This window comes from Acanthaster planci, linkage group LG12 (assembly GCF_054643075.1).
Source record: "Acanthaster planci isolate LZ-2023a linkage group LG12, COTS_SCS, whole genome shotgun sequence".
Lineage (NCBI taxonomy): Eukaryota > Metazoa > Echinodermata > Asteroidea > Valvatida > Acanthasteridae > Acanthaster > Acanthaster planci.
The window spans coordinates 1,159,791-1,176,913 of NC_141788.1; the positions used below are offsets into that span (position 1 = coordinate 1,159,791).

The following is a 17,123-nucleotide window of genomic DNA, read 5'->3' on the forward strand; positions in this document are numbered from 1 at the left end:
CACGGACCAAAATTATACTTAATCTCATCGCAAATTATTTGAGGAGGTGCGTGGACATGGTTTGTGTCAAGACGACTCATAAATATAATAGGTTCAGGATTCAAATCGAGATGCTGGTTGCGTGCTGTTACCTCAGGCAAGTCACTTCACTCCCGTGCCTCTCTCCACCCAAGAGTATATATTTGGTGTCTGAGAGGACAAAGACGGTCGTTTTTATCAGTCATTTATGCTAGAAATGGGAGCATAGATCTCATTTTCAGAGAGCTGAGATGGTTTTTAGGAATGTTTGTGGGCCTGGAGAACTGGGATGAAAAGTATGACGCCTTGATCGGGTTCCTGAATAAGTGTACATTATGAGTTAATATATATTTTTACATTCTCTCTCCAACAGTCGATCCCAGGAGAACCTCTTTACTCTTGGAGTGTGGCCAAACAAGATCACAACAAGAAGAAGAACAGATACAACAACATTTTGGCCTGTGAGGGTTCATTGTAACATTTGTACCCTGCATGTTATTTAGTTTTAGAATTGGGTCATTCTATAAATTAAGGGTCCCATTTTTGTGCGACCCTCTTACATCTGACATATGATTTTTGTAAGTTCAGAACACATTCTCTAATTTCCAAGAGTACTGGTTAATGCAAATTACCTTTCAAACAAATAGAAATAGTTTGAAATCAATTTCAGTGATATTTCCATGTCGAAGTACACAGGTCAGGCGTGACAGGAACACAAACAAATGTCACAGTTTTGGACCCTAAAGTCATAGAATGACTCAATTGCATTTTCTAGGAGGTAAAGAATTATGCTATTGTTTCCAATTCTTCCAACCTTCCCCTTCCCCTACTTGCAGCAGATTTATTGATACAACTCTCTGCATGCTCCTGGTGTGAGTTAAAACAAAAAATGCCTTAAACTGCAAGGCACAAAAATTGTCACTTTTTACATTTCTGGCAGATGACTGTTCTCGCGTTGTCTTAGAGTGTCTCAAAGATGACCTACAATCAGACTACATCAACGCCTCTTACATCAACGTGAGTTTCTTACCGTGATTTTTAAATTGATAATTGCAGTTTATTCTGATTTTCCTCCCTGTCCAGTCCAATAATATGCCGTTCTTTACTCTTTGCGTAGGGCTACAAGCAAGAATCCAAGTATATTGCCTGTCAAGGTAGGTATTTTATTAATATTTTTATGTTAAAGGTTTAGAGAGCCCCTCATCAAGGGACACGGTTTATAGTTATGCTTTATTTACTGCGTATAATATGGTTATCTCATGTTAAAAAAAATATGAAATATTTAATGTCCTTTTTATGGGGGCCCCGTTAAGTTTGATTAAGGTTAATTTTAAGTTTAATTCAAAGACACAAGGCTCACAAACTGGTTTTGTTTAGAAATGAAATCACAGAGTGAAATGTGGGCCGATTCCGATTACTTTAACAGTAGACTTACACTCAACATTTTAATAGCGCGAGGAAAAGGCTGATTGTTCAGAAACATACCCTCGCAACTGTAAATTGTCACTCATTACTGAACTTTGCTAACAAGATCATGAAGTAGACCTATATAGATCTAAAATATTTTTAATGAAAAAATCAGTGCTGTATTGGACGACTCTTGAGAGAGCAGGAAAAGACACCCAAAGAAAGGTTTTTGAAAAGAAACAGAAGCCTAAGTTTAAGAATCCATCCGATATTTCAAATCTTAGGACCCTCTTCGACATCAGTGAACGACATGTGGCGCATGGTGTGGCAGGAGAGAGTTGGAAAGATCGTCATGCTGACAAACTTGATCGAGAATGGCAAGGTATCACCGAAACGAAGATCTTAAAAATGTTTGCATTTTCCCTTATCAAGACTGGACCTTTTGGACGCACAGAATGGTTTCCAATGGCTACAGCTTTACTAGGCAGGTTAACGTACTTTCAGGAAAATATGACATTGCATTTTATTTCATCGCATATCAAAATAATCGCCTACAAAAATGTACGTACTTATAAAACTAATAGAGTGTCACCTTTGGACTTCTCTGACTTACCAAGGGGAAATGCGAGCAGTATTGGCCAGATGAGAACGGGGCAGTTTACGGTGATCAGTTTATCCGGAAAGTTGACGAAACACCGCACTCCAATTTTGTAGTGAGGACTTTCCACATTTCCAAAGTAAGTACAATAGTAAATCTCTCACTAAAAATTGTTTTTCTGTGCAACTAAAAAATATCTGGGCTGAGAATGTCTACAGTACACGTGTGCTATACGTATTTAAGAAACATTAATACCAAAGATTTACATTTGAGCGCATGATTGAATGATTGGCAATTGAAAAATCTCTATGAACCGTGATCGCTTGTTATTCTGATGCTATTACAAAACATCCTAATATGTTTTTTTTAAATAATGTTGTCATCTTATACAGAGCAGTGAGCCTGAGGGTGAATATCGTGAGTTGATCCATTTCCAGTACATCACCTGGCCAGACATGAAAGTACCTGAATCCTCACCATTACTTCAGTTTGTAAGGGTAATCCGGGCAACAGAAACGTCCCAACACGGACCTATTGTGGTTCATTGCAGGTTATTTGATGTTCTCTGTTCTCTTTGAGTGATTAAATCACGCACTTCCATAAGAAACAAGTCTGCATTTTCATTTGCCACAAAAAATGAGTAACTATGTATGTATTAAGGATACAGATGTACAGTAAGATCATTCCTTAACACACTTGAGTCTAGTTTTTGTCTCATTAATTGCCATCTTCAGCGCTGGAGTTGGTCGCACAGGAACGTTCATCTCTGTGGATTCGATGCTTGACATGGCCGAGGCAGAGGGCCAAGTTGATGTCTTGCAATTTGTCCGTAACATGAGGGAGCAACGCTTCCTCATGGTACAGACTTTGGTGAGTCGTCGGTGTTTCCGCTGTCGATTTTGGAGTTCGAAATTTAATAACTGATGACGATACAGCAGCAAACTGATTCTTGACTAATGCCTTGTAATTGGTAAGTCCCTGAAAGTGATCCCGTACCTTTCTGGGTTATTGTTTAAACAGAAGCAATACAGGTTCATTTTCGATGTTCTGTTAGAGTCCAGCCTGTCAGAGAACACAGCTATTAAAGCTGATCAGTTCCATCAACATTACGCCAAACTTAAGAAGTGCGACAAGAAGACGGGCACCAACGGCATCCAGGCGCAGTTCCAGGTAAGCATTTGAGGAACAAGGACTCAGCATCTCTTTGATGTAAAAACCCTTTCCAAATAACTAAATCAAATCTGATAACCAGACGAGTAAACGAGATAAACAAACACGCTTAATGTTGGCAGTTGTTGCCCGTCTCCGTCAAACCTTTTCCACAGTTGTTGGAGTCGTTCACTGCATCTTCGAGCGACGATCAGTGTATGGGAGGGAGAAACGCCGCCAACGTTGACAAAAACAGATTTAAAGACTGCATTCCTAGTAAGTCACTAGGCAGAGGAGTACAGGATATGGACATAGACGCTGATATTAATGGACGCTGCCTGCAAAAGTATATACCAAAATTGTAATTTTAACAACCCAAAAATGACGTTCAACTACAGGTCATTTTGCTGTTGATGTGTAGAAATGTTTCCATTCTGTTATTTTGAAATCAAGACCCCAGAGAAAGACATATTGCCTTAACTTATGCATTGCACAAACATGTGTGTGGCATCGTCCCCTATGGATATGACAAAAGAAATACACTGTAAAACTTTCCTATAACAAATAGTTTCCTTTAGATAACCATTAAGTGAGGTATATATTTCTAGAGTCTAGGTTACAGCGTTTGTACTAGACCGTATCACAGATTGATTGTGATATTGTTCTTGGGCATCATTTTGCTTCACAGAGGATAGTACCCGGCCCTATCTGATGACAAATGGTCGTGAAGGCAGTACCAACTACATCAATGCAGCTTTCCTGGATGTGAGTTTGAAGCAGAATCCTCAAGGCTCCCTTTTGTTTATAGCGTACATATCAATCTCAGGACAATCCTAATAATGAGTGCATCTTGACTTTCGTTTCTGTTTATGTGTGCTACAGGGTCACAAAGGCGAGAATGCCTATCTAGCCACCCAGGCTCCCCTACCTAACACAGCGGGTGACATCTGGAGAATGGTGTTTGACTATAAATCATTCTGCATGGTCATGCTCAATTCCATGGACGATGACCCAAGCGTTGTCCAGTATTGGCCTGAGAAGGACAGCTTACAGTTTGGCCCCTTGGCCGTTACATTCAAACGTGAGGACCGACACAGCAACGACATCATCATACGGCTGTTTGATGTTACCTATCCACTCAGAAAGGTAGGTATGTGCTTTGTGGTTGGTAATGCTACTGTTATCCAAAGTATAGACTCAGCAGCCAATTTTTCATATTTGTTTGGCATATTGTTGTTTCTTCGGTAAAAAGTACATGTGTAAATCTCATAGTGTAGGATTTTGTAGTTTTGCAGGTATAGAAAGACCTATTTGAAACAAAGAAATATACTTTAATATTCAGAGTGACGAGGTTCAGAGCGTTTGCCATATCCAGTACCTAGGATGGCCCTCTGGGAAGGAGGTTCCAAACTCACCTTCTAGTCTCCTCAAGGTGCTGGAGGCTGTTAAGGTGTGGACCAGAGACCACCCAGACGGACCCATCACTGTCCACTGCATGTAAGTTCTCAAGGGAGAAAGCCTCTTTGTTAAATGCACGTTTTCAGAGTGGTGTAGGCTGACAAGTGATTGACTCCTCGATTCACACTCTATTCTTAGTGATGGCGTTGGATGCAGTGGAACCTTCTGTGCCATACTCACTCTTATGGATCACCTCTTGGAGGAGAAGGTTGTAGACGTTTTTCAAGCTGTCAAGAAACTACGAACATCGCGAGCAGGAATGGTCAACACTTTGGTAGGTGGAAGAGCATTTTCTGTATTGAGGGGATCATAGAATTTTGGAAATGCACGGTGGTTGAAAGACCCAAGATTTGCTTCACTCACGTGTCGTGCCTGGGTGCTTTGCTCTCGCCAAATTGAGTTCATGGCAAAATCCCAAGTCGCACATAATAATAATAATAAAAAAATAATAATAAAAAGTACTTGTAAAGCGCCCTCTATCTAGCAAACCATTCCGAGGCGCTGTATTATCATTATCCCTGCACATTGGGCTCACACATCATCTGAACATTCCTTAAACCATCTCAGCTCCCTGGAGAGTATACTAAGCCTGGTGCTGCCATTTTGGCGCAAATGGCTAAACTACCTTATCTGCCCTCACAGGCACCCATTTGCTCCTGGGTGGAGAGAGGCACATAGGGGTAAAGTGACTTGCCCAGGATCACAACATGCTGCCACCAGCTGGGTTCGAACCCCTGACCCTATGATCAGAAGCTACAAATCCTAACCACTAGGCCACATGCCTCCAGTGGTACAATGGTATATGCTTAATAGCACTTTTTTCATGAGTAGATATTTTAGAAAATTTCCATTGACAGAAAAAACGGGTAAGGATTGAATCAACTAATATCAATTTATGGTTTCCTTCCAGTCGCAGTACCAATTCTGCTACCAGGTAGTTCAGACTTACTTGGATTCAAGCTCCATCTATGAGAATTACCGATAAATCATCAGCCGTCGGTGGAACAAACTAAGACATCAGATTTGCAAGTCGATTACTATTTGTTTACAAGGGTTAGTGCTCTTTTAGAGAATGAGAAGCCAGAACGATATCTCTAATTCCACCCTACGTGAAGAAAATTAATGTGAATTGTGTTTTCAGAACACCCAACATGGGTTTTATCGGTGGTTTTCACTCTGTTATGTAAAATTGAGTATTTCTATATCTACATTTCTTTTCCATCAATACGGGCAGCAGTCCCTTAAAAGATTGGACCAATGGATCATTGGTATCGTGACTCAAGATATGGTTAAATTTGGTTCACGCATTTAGTGAAGTGACAGTACACAGTTGTGACGGAAGTCTGTATTAAACACAATGACACCATACTGGAATGAATGAGATTATCGACAAACATCAGTTATACTCAGATATCATGCGAAGTTTAGGAGCAAATTGTTAAGGTACTCCTCTAATCAAACAAAAGAGAGACATCAGAAAGTGAAACTGATCGCTTTTGTTAACTTTTGCAATTTTTTATGAATTGTATATACTGCACGCGTGAACGCATGACATTAATTTATCTCATCCGCTGTAGGTGCTACACACGTTCGAAACAAATGCTGCTTCATGGTACAACCTTAATAAATTCTCCAACTAAATTGATAAGATCGCGAGGTCAAGTTAAAATCAAGGACGAAATCCGTTGATGCAATTTTTCCCGCAGTGCGCGGCGGATGTATAGACTTGAAATAGAGAATCTTTGTCATATAAAACGAAAGATTTTAATATCAAAATTAAAATTCGTCTTAATATTAAAATGGTGGCATGGTTGATACACAGAGTGGTTAAAATTTAATGGTTATTTCAATTCAGAGAACATAACTTATTTAGAAAGAACTTAACCCCATGAGCAGGCACTTTTCTGTCCATCTTACAGCCGCGAGGGTAGGAGGAAGTAGATTTCGGCTATCATATGCCCACTTTCAGTAGCATGCATATTAGGACACTATTTGAATACAGTTGTGATGAGTGGTATAAGGTATTGCTGTAGTCACCTATAGTTGGCCCTACCCAATGGACTACTTCAGCAGGAAAAGTTGACTTTTTAAAGTTGATCTGTCTCGGAGAAATGTGTGTTCTGCGATCATATTATAGACAAGCATGTCTGATTTTCACGACAATGGCGTACGTGGGCCACTGTCAAGCAATGAGAGATAATAGTTTCGGGTGGGAGGACTGCCTCGGCTCTTTGAGGTCTAAATATCACCATCTAGAAAAGGAAGATCGAAATAAATGAAGCTGTAAATATTTTCGGGAAACTACTTGGTTAAAGTTCACGTGTGATGTGAACTGACTAAATTATTGCGAGAAAAGAACTATCATCCTTACTTCGTTAACCATAATCTTGAATATTTAACAATTTTACGCTATTTTTTGAACAAAACTCTCAAAAACCTTGTGTTTATAATGTTTTATCCAGGAGGTTTATTATTTTTAGTTTTGGTGTAGGTTTAGCTGTGATTTCCTAATTTTACTCTCACCATGTCAGGTAGTTAGCATTCTTATAGCGCAGGGTTAGAGGTGTCTGTCCCAGGAAAGATCGAGACATCAACGATGGCAGCAGAGTTAGGTCTAGGTAAATTTGTTCTCCCTGTTGGCGGGACAGACGTATGCCCATACTGCAGTTTGGGTACCAGCGTGGTGACGTTCATTAATTACTTAAATGTCCATTTATTTCCTTAAGTTGTAACCTGTATTGCGCCGTTGATCAGTTTTTGGAAATGGCGCATTTTCATTTTTCAACTACATGTAGCCGTCTTGTTGTTGTTATCGCTCGTTATGAACAGCATGCATGTACTTGAAATGTTTAGTACATTAAATAAACAAACATGTGCTATTGCCTTTTGTAGCTTAGAACTCTGAAATCGTTACCTGTCAAGAAGTCGTTTTATCTGAAATGAAATGATTATAACCGTTTTCCGCTTCGCAGAAAAGGTGGCCACGTGATCAAGTCTGTCTTGCTGGTACATTATATTATTGAAATCTCTCTTGAGAAACTTGCAAGTTACGAAGTGCACAAACCAAGCGGCGCTTTTGTTCAATACTAATAAACATGTTTGAGTTCTTTTGCATTCTTTTAACTTTGAAATAAGACAACACAATACATTTACGTTCCTCTCTCAAACTGATTATTGGGGGGGTGCAGACGTGCACGCTTCCCAGTCACTCCCAGTCATATTGGTTACCCCCTGGGAATAAAAACATTAAAAAAAATACACTGTAATCAGGAAAACACTGGGACTTGAGTCCCCTTTCAGCTCCACCACTCACCCCCTACGATGAGAACCTTAGTTAATTGGCGACGCTGGCGAAAGAGGAACAAAGTTTCTATGGTAGGATCCAATTGAGGTCATGCTTTCATAAGCGATTATTTCCGTTTCCAAAGGCCATTAAATTGTTTTGTGTAACCATCTTTTTCAAATTTTCAAGAGATTTACTTACCACAGCTGGACACAGTAAGAATGCACTTTTATTTTCTTGAGATCGGAAGTAACCCGTTCGTGTGCTGTTTTCCCTTATGGCGAGCTCCATTCTATCCCATCATTCACTGCAGTAAACTCACTTAACACTACTGAGACACTTGGTGGCAGCAAATGTGGTTGTCTGTTTTGTATTGTTCGTCATTTTATGGGAAAATGGGTACCATATCTGGCGCTACACATACGTAACACATGAAAATTATTTGGTTAACTTTCCCATATTTTCAAAATCAAAACTTATTAGATTTATGCCACATATAATATAATCCCAGTTCGTTCTAGTCTGTGAGCAACTTCAAAGGGCATATTCCTCAAATTTTTAGTCTTTCTGTTGTTTCGAAAAATGGTAGCAAATCAGGTCATGAAATTGGCGACATGTTCTCTGGAGGCGATAAGGAAAGAATAAATGAACTAATCTTTTCCAATTTGTTATTTTATATTGAGGGCATACTACGGGCTAATAATAAAATAGGGTAATCACTGGTAGGCACACATGACGGGCGAATAGGAGAGTATTCATGAAACGCACCTCGGCCGGCGACATGAGAAAGACGCTATAAATATCACCTTACTGTCGTCATTTCTAAGATTTTTCTTGATTTATAGACCTTCTTACCACATGGGTTTCTGAAACAAAACTCAGCGAAGAAGAAAATTCATATAAAGCATTATCAAACACATTCCATACTTCCATAGCGACACAAAAATGACACATTTGAACTCTATACCGGAGAATGCACCCGATGAAGTTGGGCCTGCCAATTTAATTTGTCTCGAGGTAAACGTAAAGTCTTTCTGTCTTCAGTGGCTTAGCAAGATCATTTTAATGGTGGAGGTCAGTATGAAAGGGACTCCCAGTATTAGGTAGATTTTTTCTCCCCCCTTCACCCGACCTCCGTTAAACCACAAGTGCGTGGAGGAATGAAGCTCAGAAATTCTTCTGACAACAGGCGGCGCTCTTCTAATAACTGTACCACAGTGTGCATTGGCGCCTAATCCACCATTTTGGTTCCAGCAATGCCCATGTCGCAACTCCCTTTATAGGAAAAACTGGATTGTGCACCTCCTTACCCCGGTGTGACATTACAAATGGCATTTAGTAAAAAGTTCCCAGGCGAAATATGACACATACGGGTCGGATAATAAAGAAATCATTGTTCAAATATTCGAAGTAAAAACCCTTGGAGGCAGTGGCATGGGCAGATGTGTGGCCTGTACACTTCTTCATGCCCCTCAATTTGAAATTTGTGATCAATCTCCGTTGAAATGCAAATTCAACGGAATTTTTTGGGTTGCCGCCTTGAAAAATAAGTGAGCAACCCCGAGCAGCCTCAGATATTTTAGCCCTAGTCACGTTTTCCTTGAAAATAAGACCTGATTGTTAAAACAAAAAAAAATTGCGAAGGAAAGTTTCCTTCCCCGCCTAGGTGTTTTTGATCGTTACTCATATGTTGGGATTCTGTGTTCGATTTATGCACGGAAAAAAAAGGAAACGAGACTTAAAAACCCAAATATAATTTATTGAACGGCGTAGGGATGATTGCAATTGCATGTACTCTGAAGAATAAACACACAGAGCCAATACACGTTTGTTTATAAGGAAATAGAGTCTATGCTTTCTGAATGCTAATGAGATGGGATGACTGTGGGATGCAGTTGGCAGATGAGAACCAAGACTTTGTAAACACAATGTGTATATTAGGGTTCTGCCGTACGTTTTATCATTAAAACAAGAAACATTTACAGGGTACTTCTGTAAACTTCCGCTTAACCTTCAGAATACTTAACTTGGAGATGAAAGATCCCTTTCAAGGTACTGGTTTTATTTGAGACTGATCCTTGATCCTCGTCATTATTGGAACCTGCCCCGGAAAAGACGAGGGACCGTCTTGTCCCCATTTCATTAACTTACTTGCAATGATTGCGAATATAGTGCTTTGTTCTGGTGGGGCTGTCTTCAACTTGGATAAAAGCAAATGGTGGGAAATGGTGTCAGTATTTTGCAGTAGGCCCCTCTCTTTCATAAGTTGTTTAAATTGTGGTAAGCAGGTTCATTCTTTCGGTATGGGAACATTATTTAACGAGAAATGAAGTGTTAATGCCATGTGGAAATTATATCGGGAGTAAAATTATTAGAGAGGGCATTTTAATAGGCTTCCCTTCAATTGAAATACCTGATTGGCGCCATTGCTGATGAAATGACGACTAAGAAAGAGCAAAACGCCAAAGAGGAAGTTTAAAAAGTAAGTGTTGTGCGGAGATGGTCACCACGCGTTCACCACGATGCCCTGTACATGAACATACATGTACATGTCATGTCAGTATGTACATTGCGTGCGTTTTATACAGCTAGTACTCTGAGCAATCGTTTCCATAATAAGGAAACAATAACAGACGGAGGAAGTTTATTTCTAATTTGAAAGTAAAAATAGCACACTCTGGTCGAGCTGCGATCACGTGGTTTGGCACGAGACATGATGAGGAAGAAACACTGACTGGGCATAAAAGAATGGAAAAATTGTACAGATCGAGGGAGTTTGCGATGGCCCAAGAGCGTGGATCTGTTGTCCCATTTTTGTTTCCGCAAAAATTCATCCAAACGGTAATCTTATCATTTTCCGAAAGGTAAATTGTTTTTACAAAGGTTTAAAAATATAATCCGATGAACGAAACTATAAGGAGGCACTGTCAAAAATGTTGAGTCCTGAACCCCTTTGCGCGATTCTGCCCCTCCCTGCTCAGAAATTAGATAACCAAAAATCCGGTTTATAGTTTTCCTTGGTCAGAGTTTCAAATAATTAAGAACTCATTCATCACCCCCTCCCTCCAGAAAAAGAGGGCTCAGTGTGCCCCTGCAAAAAATAGCCCTGTTATGATTACGCCATGACATTTGCATAGTGTACACTGTTAGTGAAGAAAGTTTTAAATGCATTAATTCGACGGAAAGTGTTTGAATATTGATACTCAATCCATTTACGATAACTATTTCTTTTTTGCAGTTGGTCAATCAAAACATCTTAGATCCTCACTCGTTCAAATCAAGTGATCGTGCTTGCTCATGAGCCACAGAAAAAGCCTAGATGCAAAGTATTTCCAAAATCTTCAAAATTGTGACTGAATGCTTCCATTTTGAATGAATTTAAACGTTTGACCACAACTGTACATGAAATGCCATATCTTTTGTGCGCAATTCATGATTATGCGCAGAGGAAAATGAACATGCATTCAACTATCAAGAACATGACTTGGAAATTCATAGAAAGAGAGCCTAGGCTGTTCCATGAGGCAGAAACTCCCCTACGGGAAATTGTTGCGCATTTCACCTTTCAATCTTGTCCGATCTAGCAAAAGACGATTGAACGTGTGGGAACGATCAGTCATATTAATACCAAAACATAAGATCCTTCACTCATTCCGTAAAAAGGGGAAAGTCTGGAGACTGCCAAATATTCGCCGAAGAGAGTGGAAAGCATTGGCAGCTTTGCCACTGTTTTTAGGAAGATCTTGGGCTGAAACACACCAGGAAAGTGCTGAACAAAAATTTCTTATCGTTCGATCAAGATTGGCTTGTTGCCTCGGTTTGACAGGTTTTTTAACTTCGTAACTTTATCTTCTAATTTAGTTCCTTGTCCAAGTAATGTCCTCTCCTTCTCATATCAATATATTCATGGACAATTACATTTATTTTATTGTTAGCTTGAAAGTGTGTCTGAACTGGCATGAATTTTGGTATTGATTTCCTTAATTAAGCTTTATTCACACAAAAAGTCTCTACATAAAGTAAAAAGACCCTATTAACTCATAAACACTGTGTATGGGTTGTATCTATATTTCACTTTCTTGTGGCAGACAGACATGTGGTTCAATCCTAAAAACGGTTGTCATCGATGGAACCGGTTTTTGATCAAAGCGCAATATGATCAAAAACACGTGAAAAATAGCCACAAAATACACCATTTGAGGGAAACAGACGCCAAAATAGAAGAGGAAGTAAATCGAGTAATTGGTAGAATCTGGGGAATTATTTCAAATATTCTTAAGAACAAAGAGTATGAAGAGGGGTATTGTAGTTTGTGGTAAAAACCATAATCTCTATTTATTCCGGAAATTATGACCGGTCTCGTAGGAAATATTTTACTGAAATGTTTGGAGACTCAGCAATTTAGTTCCTGATTAGCAAACCAAATTGTGTCAGACACCAGGATGTCTGGAAGAGCGTTTACTTCCTTATTGAGCTAAGTTCCGTATTCGTTTGAGGGTCAGTTGAATCAAGTAGAAAACATTTGAAAACTCATTAACTTTTAATCTCTTTTGCAGCAGTTCAGCAGTCATGGCGGGCTGTTGTGCCGTCGCCCCGTCGCTTCTTGTTCTTGGACTCTTTCAAGGTATCTGTGAGTTTTATCGTTTCTTTTGATTGTTTACACCATTTGTCACTGATTTCAGTTTTTTGTTTGCCCAAAGTTCATTGAGTAACTGTTAAAAAATAGTAAAATAATCTTAGTACATTGCACCCCATTCGGTTTGGATAGATATATTTCAAGAGTACATGTATGTTGATGTTGCAATGTGCATACTTGAGTCGTTATATGGAATCAGCTATCAATTTTCATGCACTCGAAAACCGTGAAACCCTATTGTCAATAGTATTGTTTTCCACTGTGCGATTTTCTCTGAAAAAAGCCCACGCCGACTTTATTTATGCTTCACAAATGGGTCGCAGTACAGTTATTGATGACAAATCCCCCCTGACTCGCCCCGTTACTCAAGGAAATTGACCTGTTTAAAAATCAACAATATTTGCCAGCCATAAAAATGTTCTTAACGTATTATAGCATGAAAGAGACAAGTTTAAAATGTGGCCGCACTATATTCAAGTTATTGCATCAACTGCATACCTTTCTCACCCACGTGACTAAATGTAAGCAATACCACCACGTCCGGACCGCCTTTAGCCACGGTGATCGCATATATTCCTATACGGGCAGCCTTAACCACGTGCAAACGCACGTGCGGACGCTGCATGCTTGACTAGTTTATCTTGAATAGGTAGATTACCATCACAACACTATGCATTCATTACCATCACAACACATCATAGGTCCAGCACGAAAAAGCTCTACAGTTTACACGATTTTACGTTTTTACATAGTTTACATTTTACCAGTTTGTTTTCTCATGTCAAAGACGATAACCCTGGGCTGGAAGAGGGGTAGGCTACACCCCTCACTCCTTTAGACCAATGAAGTATAGAAGTTTCCTGCATGTCACGATCGTGCTGGATCTTTAATGTGTTGTGATGGTAATCTACCTATTGAAGATAAACTAGTCAAGCGTGCAGCGTTTGCATGTGCACTTGCACGTGGTTGAAGCTGCCCGTAGGAATATATGCGATCACTGTGGCCAAGGTGGTCCACACGTGGTGGTATTGTTATTCACGTGGGTGAAAAGGTCTGTAGACCCTGGGAACATCACAACTCTTATTGGCTTTTCTAAAGTCAGTGCCTTTTGAATTTTGGGGTATTTTATCATCAATCACTTTCAAGTTTTCTACTTGACGTCATACGCCCATATATCTGCTGTTGTAATTTGTAGTTGTGTTCGCCATTGTTGATTTCACATGCGTCACCAAGCCCCGTATTGATATCCACCGTGAAGAAACCTTCATCGCTGGCTATCTACACGGAAGTGACATGAGGCAGAGGGTCTCGTTCGCTCGGACCACGTTCACAATGACTGGAGGCACAAAGATACCGGAACACAGTTACAAAAATAAAACCATCTCTATTCTTTGGATGCCAGCGTCTGGAAAAAAGACTAGAATTGGAGCCTTTGCCTGCACGGTTAATAACGTGCCTGGGGGTGACAGCATCAGTATAGGTACCGTCATTATGAGCAAGAAAGGTATGTAGCTCAAACGACAGAAAATAAACACAGCTTTGGCAGAATTCACCTAAGGCTGTAAATTTGAGAAAGCATATCTTTAATTTGTCCCATAATTGTGTTATCATGCAAAGACATAAAAAGGTGTGACAAAACTTGAAAGATGTAATCAATGCAAATAAAAATGCACCCTTATTTTGAGTCTTGGTTTGCCATTTCAAAAATAGCCGAGCCTTTTTTGTCTTTATGCAACGAGTATTTGAATTTCAGTTTTTCCGAATTTCTTATTTTTTGTTATGTAGCTTTTTCATTACTGGCACTGCACATACCAATGTGCTGCCTTGAGCGTGCACAACAGACCTTTCTTGTAGTTCATTGTGGGGGAAAGGGCCACCAAAACTCTAATCGCCACCTGTGCTAGCCTGGTTGCTGTGTTACTTAAAGAAAATGTCCTTCTTGTGAAACCTCTCGTTAGCACACTATATTGTGAAAACCATTTCTATTCTACAGATGCCTGCATTTGACATTAAAGGGGAGATTGGAGCATTTATTTCCTTGTAAAGCTCAGTTCCAAAGTCTTTGAATGATATCGATACTGTAAAAATTGTCATCATGAGTATTAAAAAGTATGGTTCAAAATCAAATGAAAAATGTTCAAAAATCAAGTTTAACTTTAAATAGTGGCGGACGGAGAGAAGCTCAAGTTTAATTAGCTATTGCTTTCCTCGTATTTTGTGCTTGTGTTATGTCTTGCAGCCGTTTTGAGTCTCGTTTTGTGAAAAAACGGATCGATGTTTTCCGAGACAGGTCAGCCAAAATTGCATATGCGCACTCCATTGACGCCGTTACACGAAGGCTGACCGTCTCCGATGAGGATAAGACTGTTATGTCTAAATTTAAGCGTCAGTGATATATCCTGAATATGTGTCTCTACACATGTATCATTGGCTTGAATGTTTAACATTTGAAAACTAAAAATTTTATTTACTTAAATTAGAGGATTATAAAATGAAAGGAAAGAAGAAAACATTTTTGTAGTGCACGTAAGACTTAGGTTTATCCTCCAAGAGAGCGACAAGGGTGAATAGTATTTGGAAAGTTCGCGCCCAAAAGCTGCAGTACAAGCTCTTAAGCAACACAATTTTCCTGATGAACTGAAATTTTTCTCCTAACATGGTACGCGTGGTAGCTCATTTTTTTTATTTCCTTATTTTGGCAAGAGTAAATAAAGAAACAGAACACGTCAACAAAAACTCATATACATCCAAATCGGTACTTACAAAGCCAGGGATAACGTGTGAAGGCCGGTTCATACTAGTAGGAATTCGAAAGTGAAGCGAATTTGAGGTCAAGAATATGTGCAGCGAAATTCGGTGGAGTTTAAGTGTGTTAGAATATTCAAGTTCAACCAGTTGGCACCGCGAGCATTTGATCCGATTCTGATATTTGATCTGACATCTGTCTCGAATTCGCGTTCGGGTTGGGTTTCGCACGAAGTGAGAACCAGCCTTTTAGCCGGTAATAACGCAGCTTATTCTCATCGGGGTTTTTTAAGAGCACCAAGGAAAATACAAAAACCATAAAAAGATAACACAGTTGCTCCGAAAGTTGTACAAAATGGTGGTTGAAATTATTCCATTTAAAAAGCAGACTAAGAGGAAAGTTTTTTTAATTGATAGTGATTGGTTATAATACATCATTTAAGGCTGTTATTTAACAAATTCCATTTATGAATTCTGGTATGAAAAATCTGGCCCTTTTATACTTGGATAAGAAATTGGTGGATGACAATGCATATCTGAAGGCTGAAGAAATGAAGTCTGGCGCCATATCATGTCTTAATTCAGCTTGAGCTTTACAGCGCGGTCAAGGATTGATGTGAAACTTACATTAATGCTGCCAGGGGCAGAAATCTCATAAACTGCATTTTAAGGAATTAATTTCATTTTTGTTTTATTTTTAATTTTATTTACTTCTGATAAATAAAGTTGCGTATGCTTTGTTCATATTAGCTTTTCTTGTAACTAATCTTAATTTCTATTGTCATTAACTTCTGCAAAAGCTGATTTTCTCCCTACCCGAGTAAGTCAGACGGTCAACCTGGGTGACGCAGTCAATCTGACCGTTACTGTAACCGACTCAACCCGTAACTACACTCGCTGGAGAGAGAACGGCAGTGAGGTCATCGAAGAACGAAGTAATCGTACATTCTATAATCTTGGAGTCGTTGATGGCTCAAATACTGGGATCTATGAAGTCCATTTTGCTGGGGAACGTAGCAATGGAAGGCAGGCACTCATGCGGTTGATTGTCAGAGGTATTATCACTCTTTTTTATTTACCAAACTGACGCACTGTCAGCTATGCTTATGCTTAATGAAATTGGTAGTCTATGCATGGGAAAGGTTTCATGGAAAAGATTATAGCCAGACAGCACAAATCACTTCAACCAACATTTTTCAAGCTTAATTAGGGTGAGACTTAAGTACTCTGAAATGTAATTTTAGGTGTCTTTCAATTCATAAAATTTACAGAGCTAGATTTCATTACTCACAGGATGTCGTAAGAATAAATGGAATCCACCATCGTGTGGAGGAGAGTGTCCAACCTGTTTCAATGGCGGTGTGTGTGGAGACCGGACTGGGGACTGCATTTGTCCGCCTGGATTCAGCGGCTATTTTTGTGAAAATGGTAAAATTTGAATTCACTATTCCTTCGTCCTGTTGTCGATATGCCATCAGTATAGAAAGCAATTGTTTTTGCAGGCGTTTCAAGACGGCAAGCCTTGAATAAATATGAAACCCACTTATTTCATGCCCATTCAAGCTTGAAACTCAAAATTGAATTTGAAAACTGGAAGAAATTGGGGTCCTTTATGTAGTGTAATATAACATTTCTCTTGCAGCTCATTTCGAAAATTTTGTATTTCTCAGTTATCCAAAATGGGCAGCGAATATTACAGATAACCCCAACTCTTCAATGGGAATATGTTATATTAATTTATTCCTTTATTCTTCCAGGATAGCTTAAACAGCCAAAGCTGGTTTCCATTATAGCGCCCTTCAATAGAAATAAATAAATAAACAAACTAG

At 39.3% G+C, this 17,123-nt stretch overlaps 2 protein-coding genes across 6 annotated transcripts in view; both read left to right on the forward strand.

Annotated features, from left to right (window-relative positions):
* LOC110982818 (receptor-type tyrosine-protein phosphatase F-like) overlaps nucleotides 1–7,537 on the forward strand; it is a 22,681-nt gene extending 15,144 nt beyond the window's left edge. For 2 of the 3 annotated variants that reach the window (XM_087144350.1, XM_087144351.1), the window contains 14 exons: nucleotides 392–479; nucleotides 959–1,035; nucleotides 1,136–1,172; nucleotides 1,710–1,807; nucleotides 2,043–2,162; nucleotides 2,416–2,573; nucleotides 2,758–2,893; nucleotides 3,044–3,193; nucleotides 3,349–3,448; nucleotides 3,861–3,937; nucleotides 4,055–4,318; nucleotides 4,515–4,669; nucleotides 4,769–4,904; nucleotides 5,541–7,537. In XM_087144350.1, the coding sequence (XP_087000476.1) occupies nucleotides 392–479; nucleotides 959–1,035; nucleotides 1,136–1,172; nucleotides 1,710–1,807; nucleotides 2,043–2,162; nucleotides 2,416–2,573; nucleotides 2,758–2,893; nucleotides 3,044–3,193; nucleotides 3,349–3,448; nucleotides 3,861–3,937; nucleotides 4,055–4,318; nucleotides 4,515–4,669; nucleotides 4,769–4,904; nucleotides 5,541–5,615 (1,671 nt within the window). In that variant the 3' untranslated portion in view covers nucleotides 5,616–7,537. Of the gene's footprint in view, nucleotides 1–391; nucleotides 480–958; nucleotides 1,036–1,135; nucleotides 1,173–1,709; nucleotides 1,808–2,042; nucleotides 2,163–2,415; nucleotides 2,574–2,757; nucleotides 2,894–3,043; nucleotides 3,194–3,348; nucleotides 3,449–3,860; nucleotides 3,938–4,054; nucleotides 4,319–4,514; nucleotides 4,670–4,768; nucleotides 4,905–5,540 lie in introns of those variants that run through there. The other variant, XR_015427382.1, reaches the window with a different exon arrangement.
* Nucleotides 7,538–12,458: 4,921 nt separating this feature from the next.
* The window catches only part of LOC110982817 (receptor-type tyrosine-protein phosphatase F-like), a 29,139-nt gene continuing 24,474 nt past the window's right edge, over nucleotides 12,459–17,123 (forward strand). For 2 of the 3 annotated variants that reach the window (XM_087144342.1, XM_087144344.1), the window contains exons 1-4: nucleotides 12,465–12,543; nucleotides 13,745–14,053; nucleotides 16,095–16,349; nucleotides 16,588–16,722. In XM_087144342.1, coding sequence (XP_087000468.1) covers nucleotides 12,483–12,543; nucleotides 13,745–14,053; nucleotides 16,095–16,349; nucleotides 16,588–16,722 — 760 coding nt within the window. In that variant the 5' untranslated portion in view covers nucleotides 12,465–12,482. Of the gene's footprint in view, nucleotides 12,544–13,744; nucleotides 14,054–16,094; nucleotides 16,350–16,587; nucleotides 16,723–17,123 lie in introns of all 3 variants that reach the window. The other variant, XM_087144343.1, reaches the window with a different exon arrangement.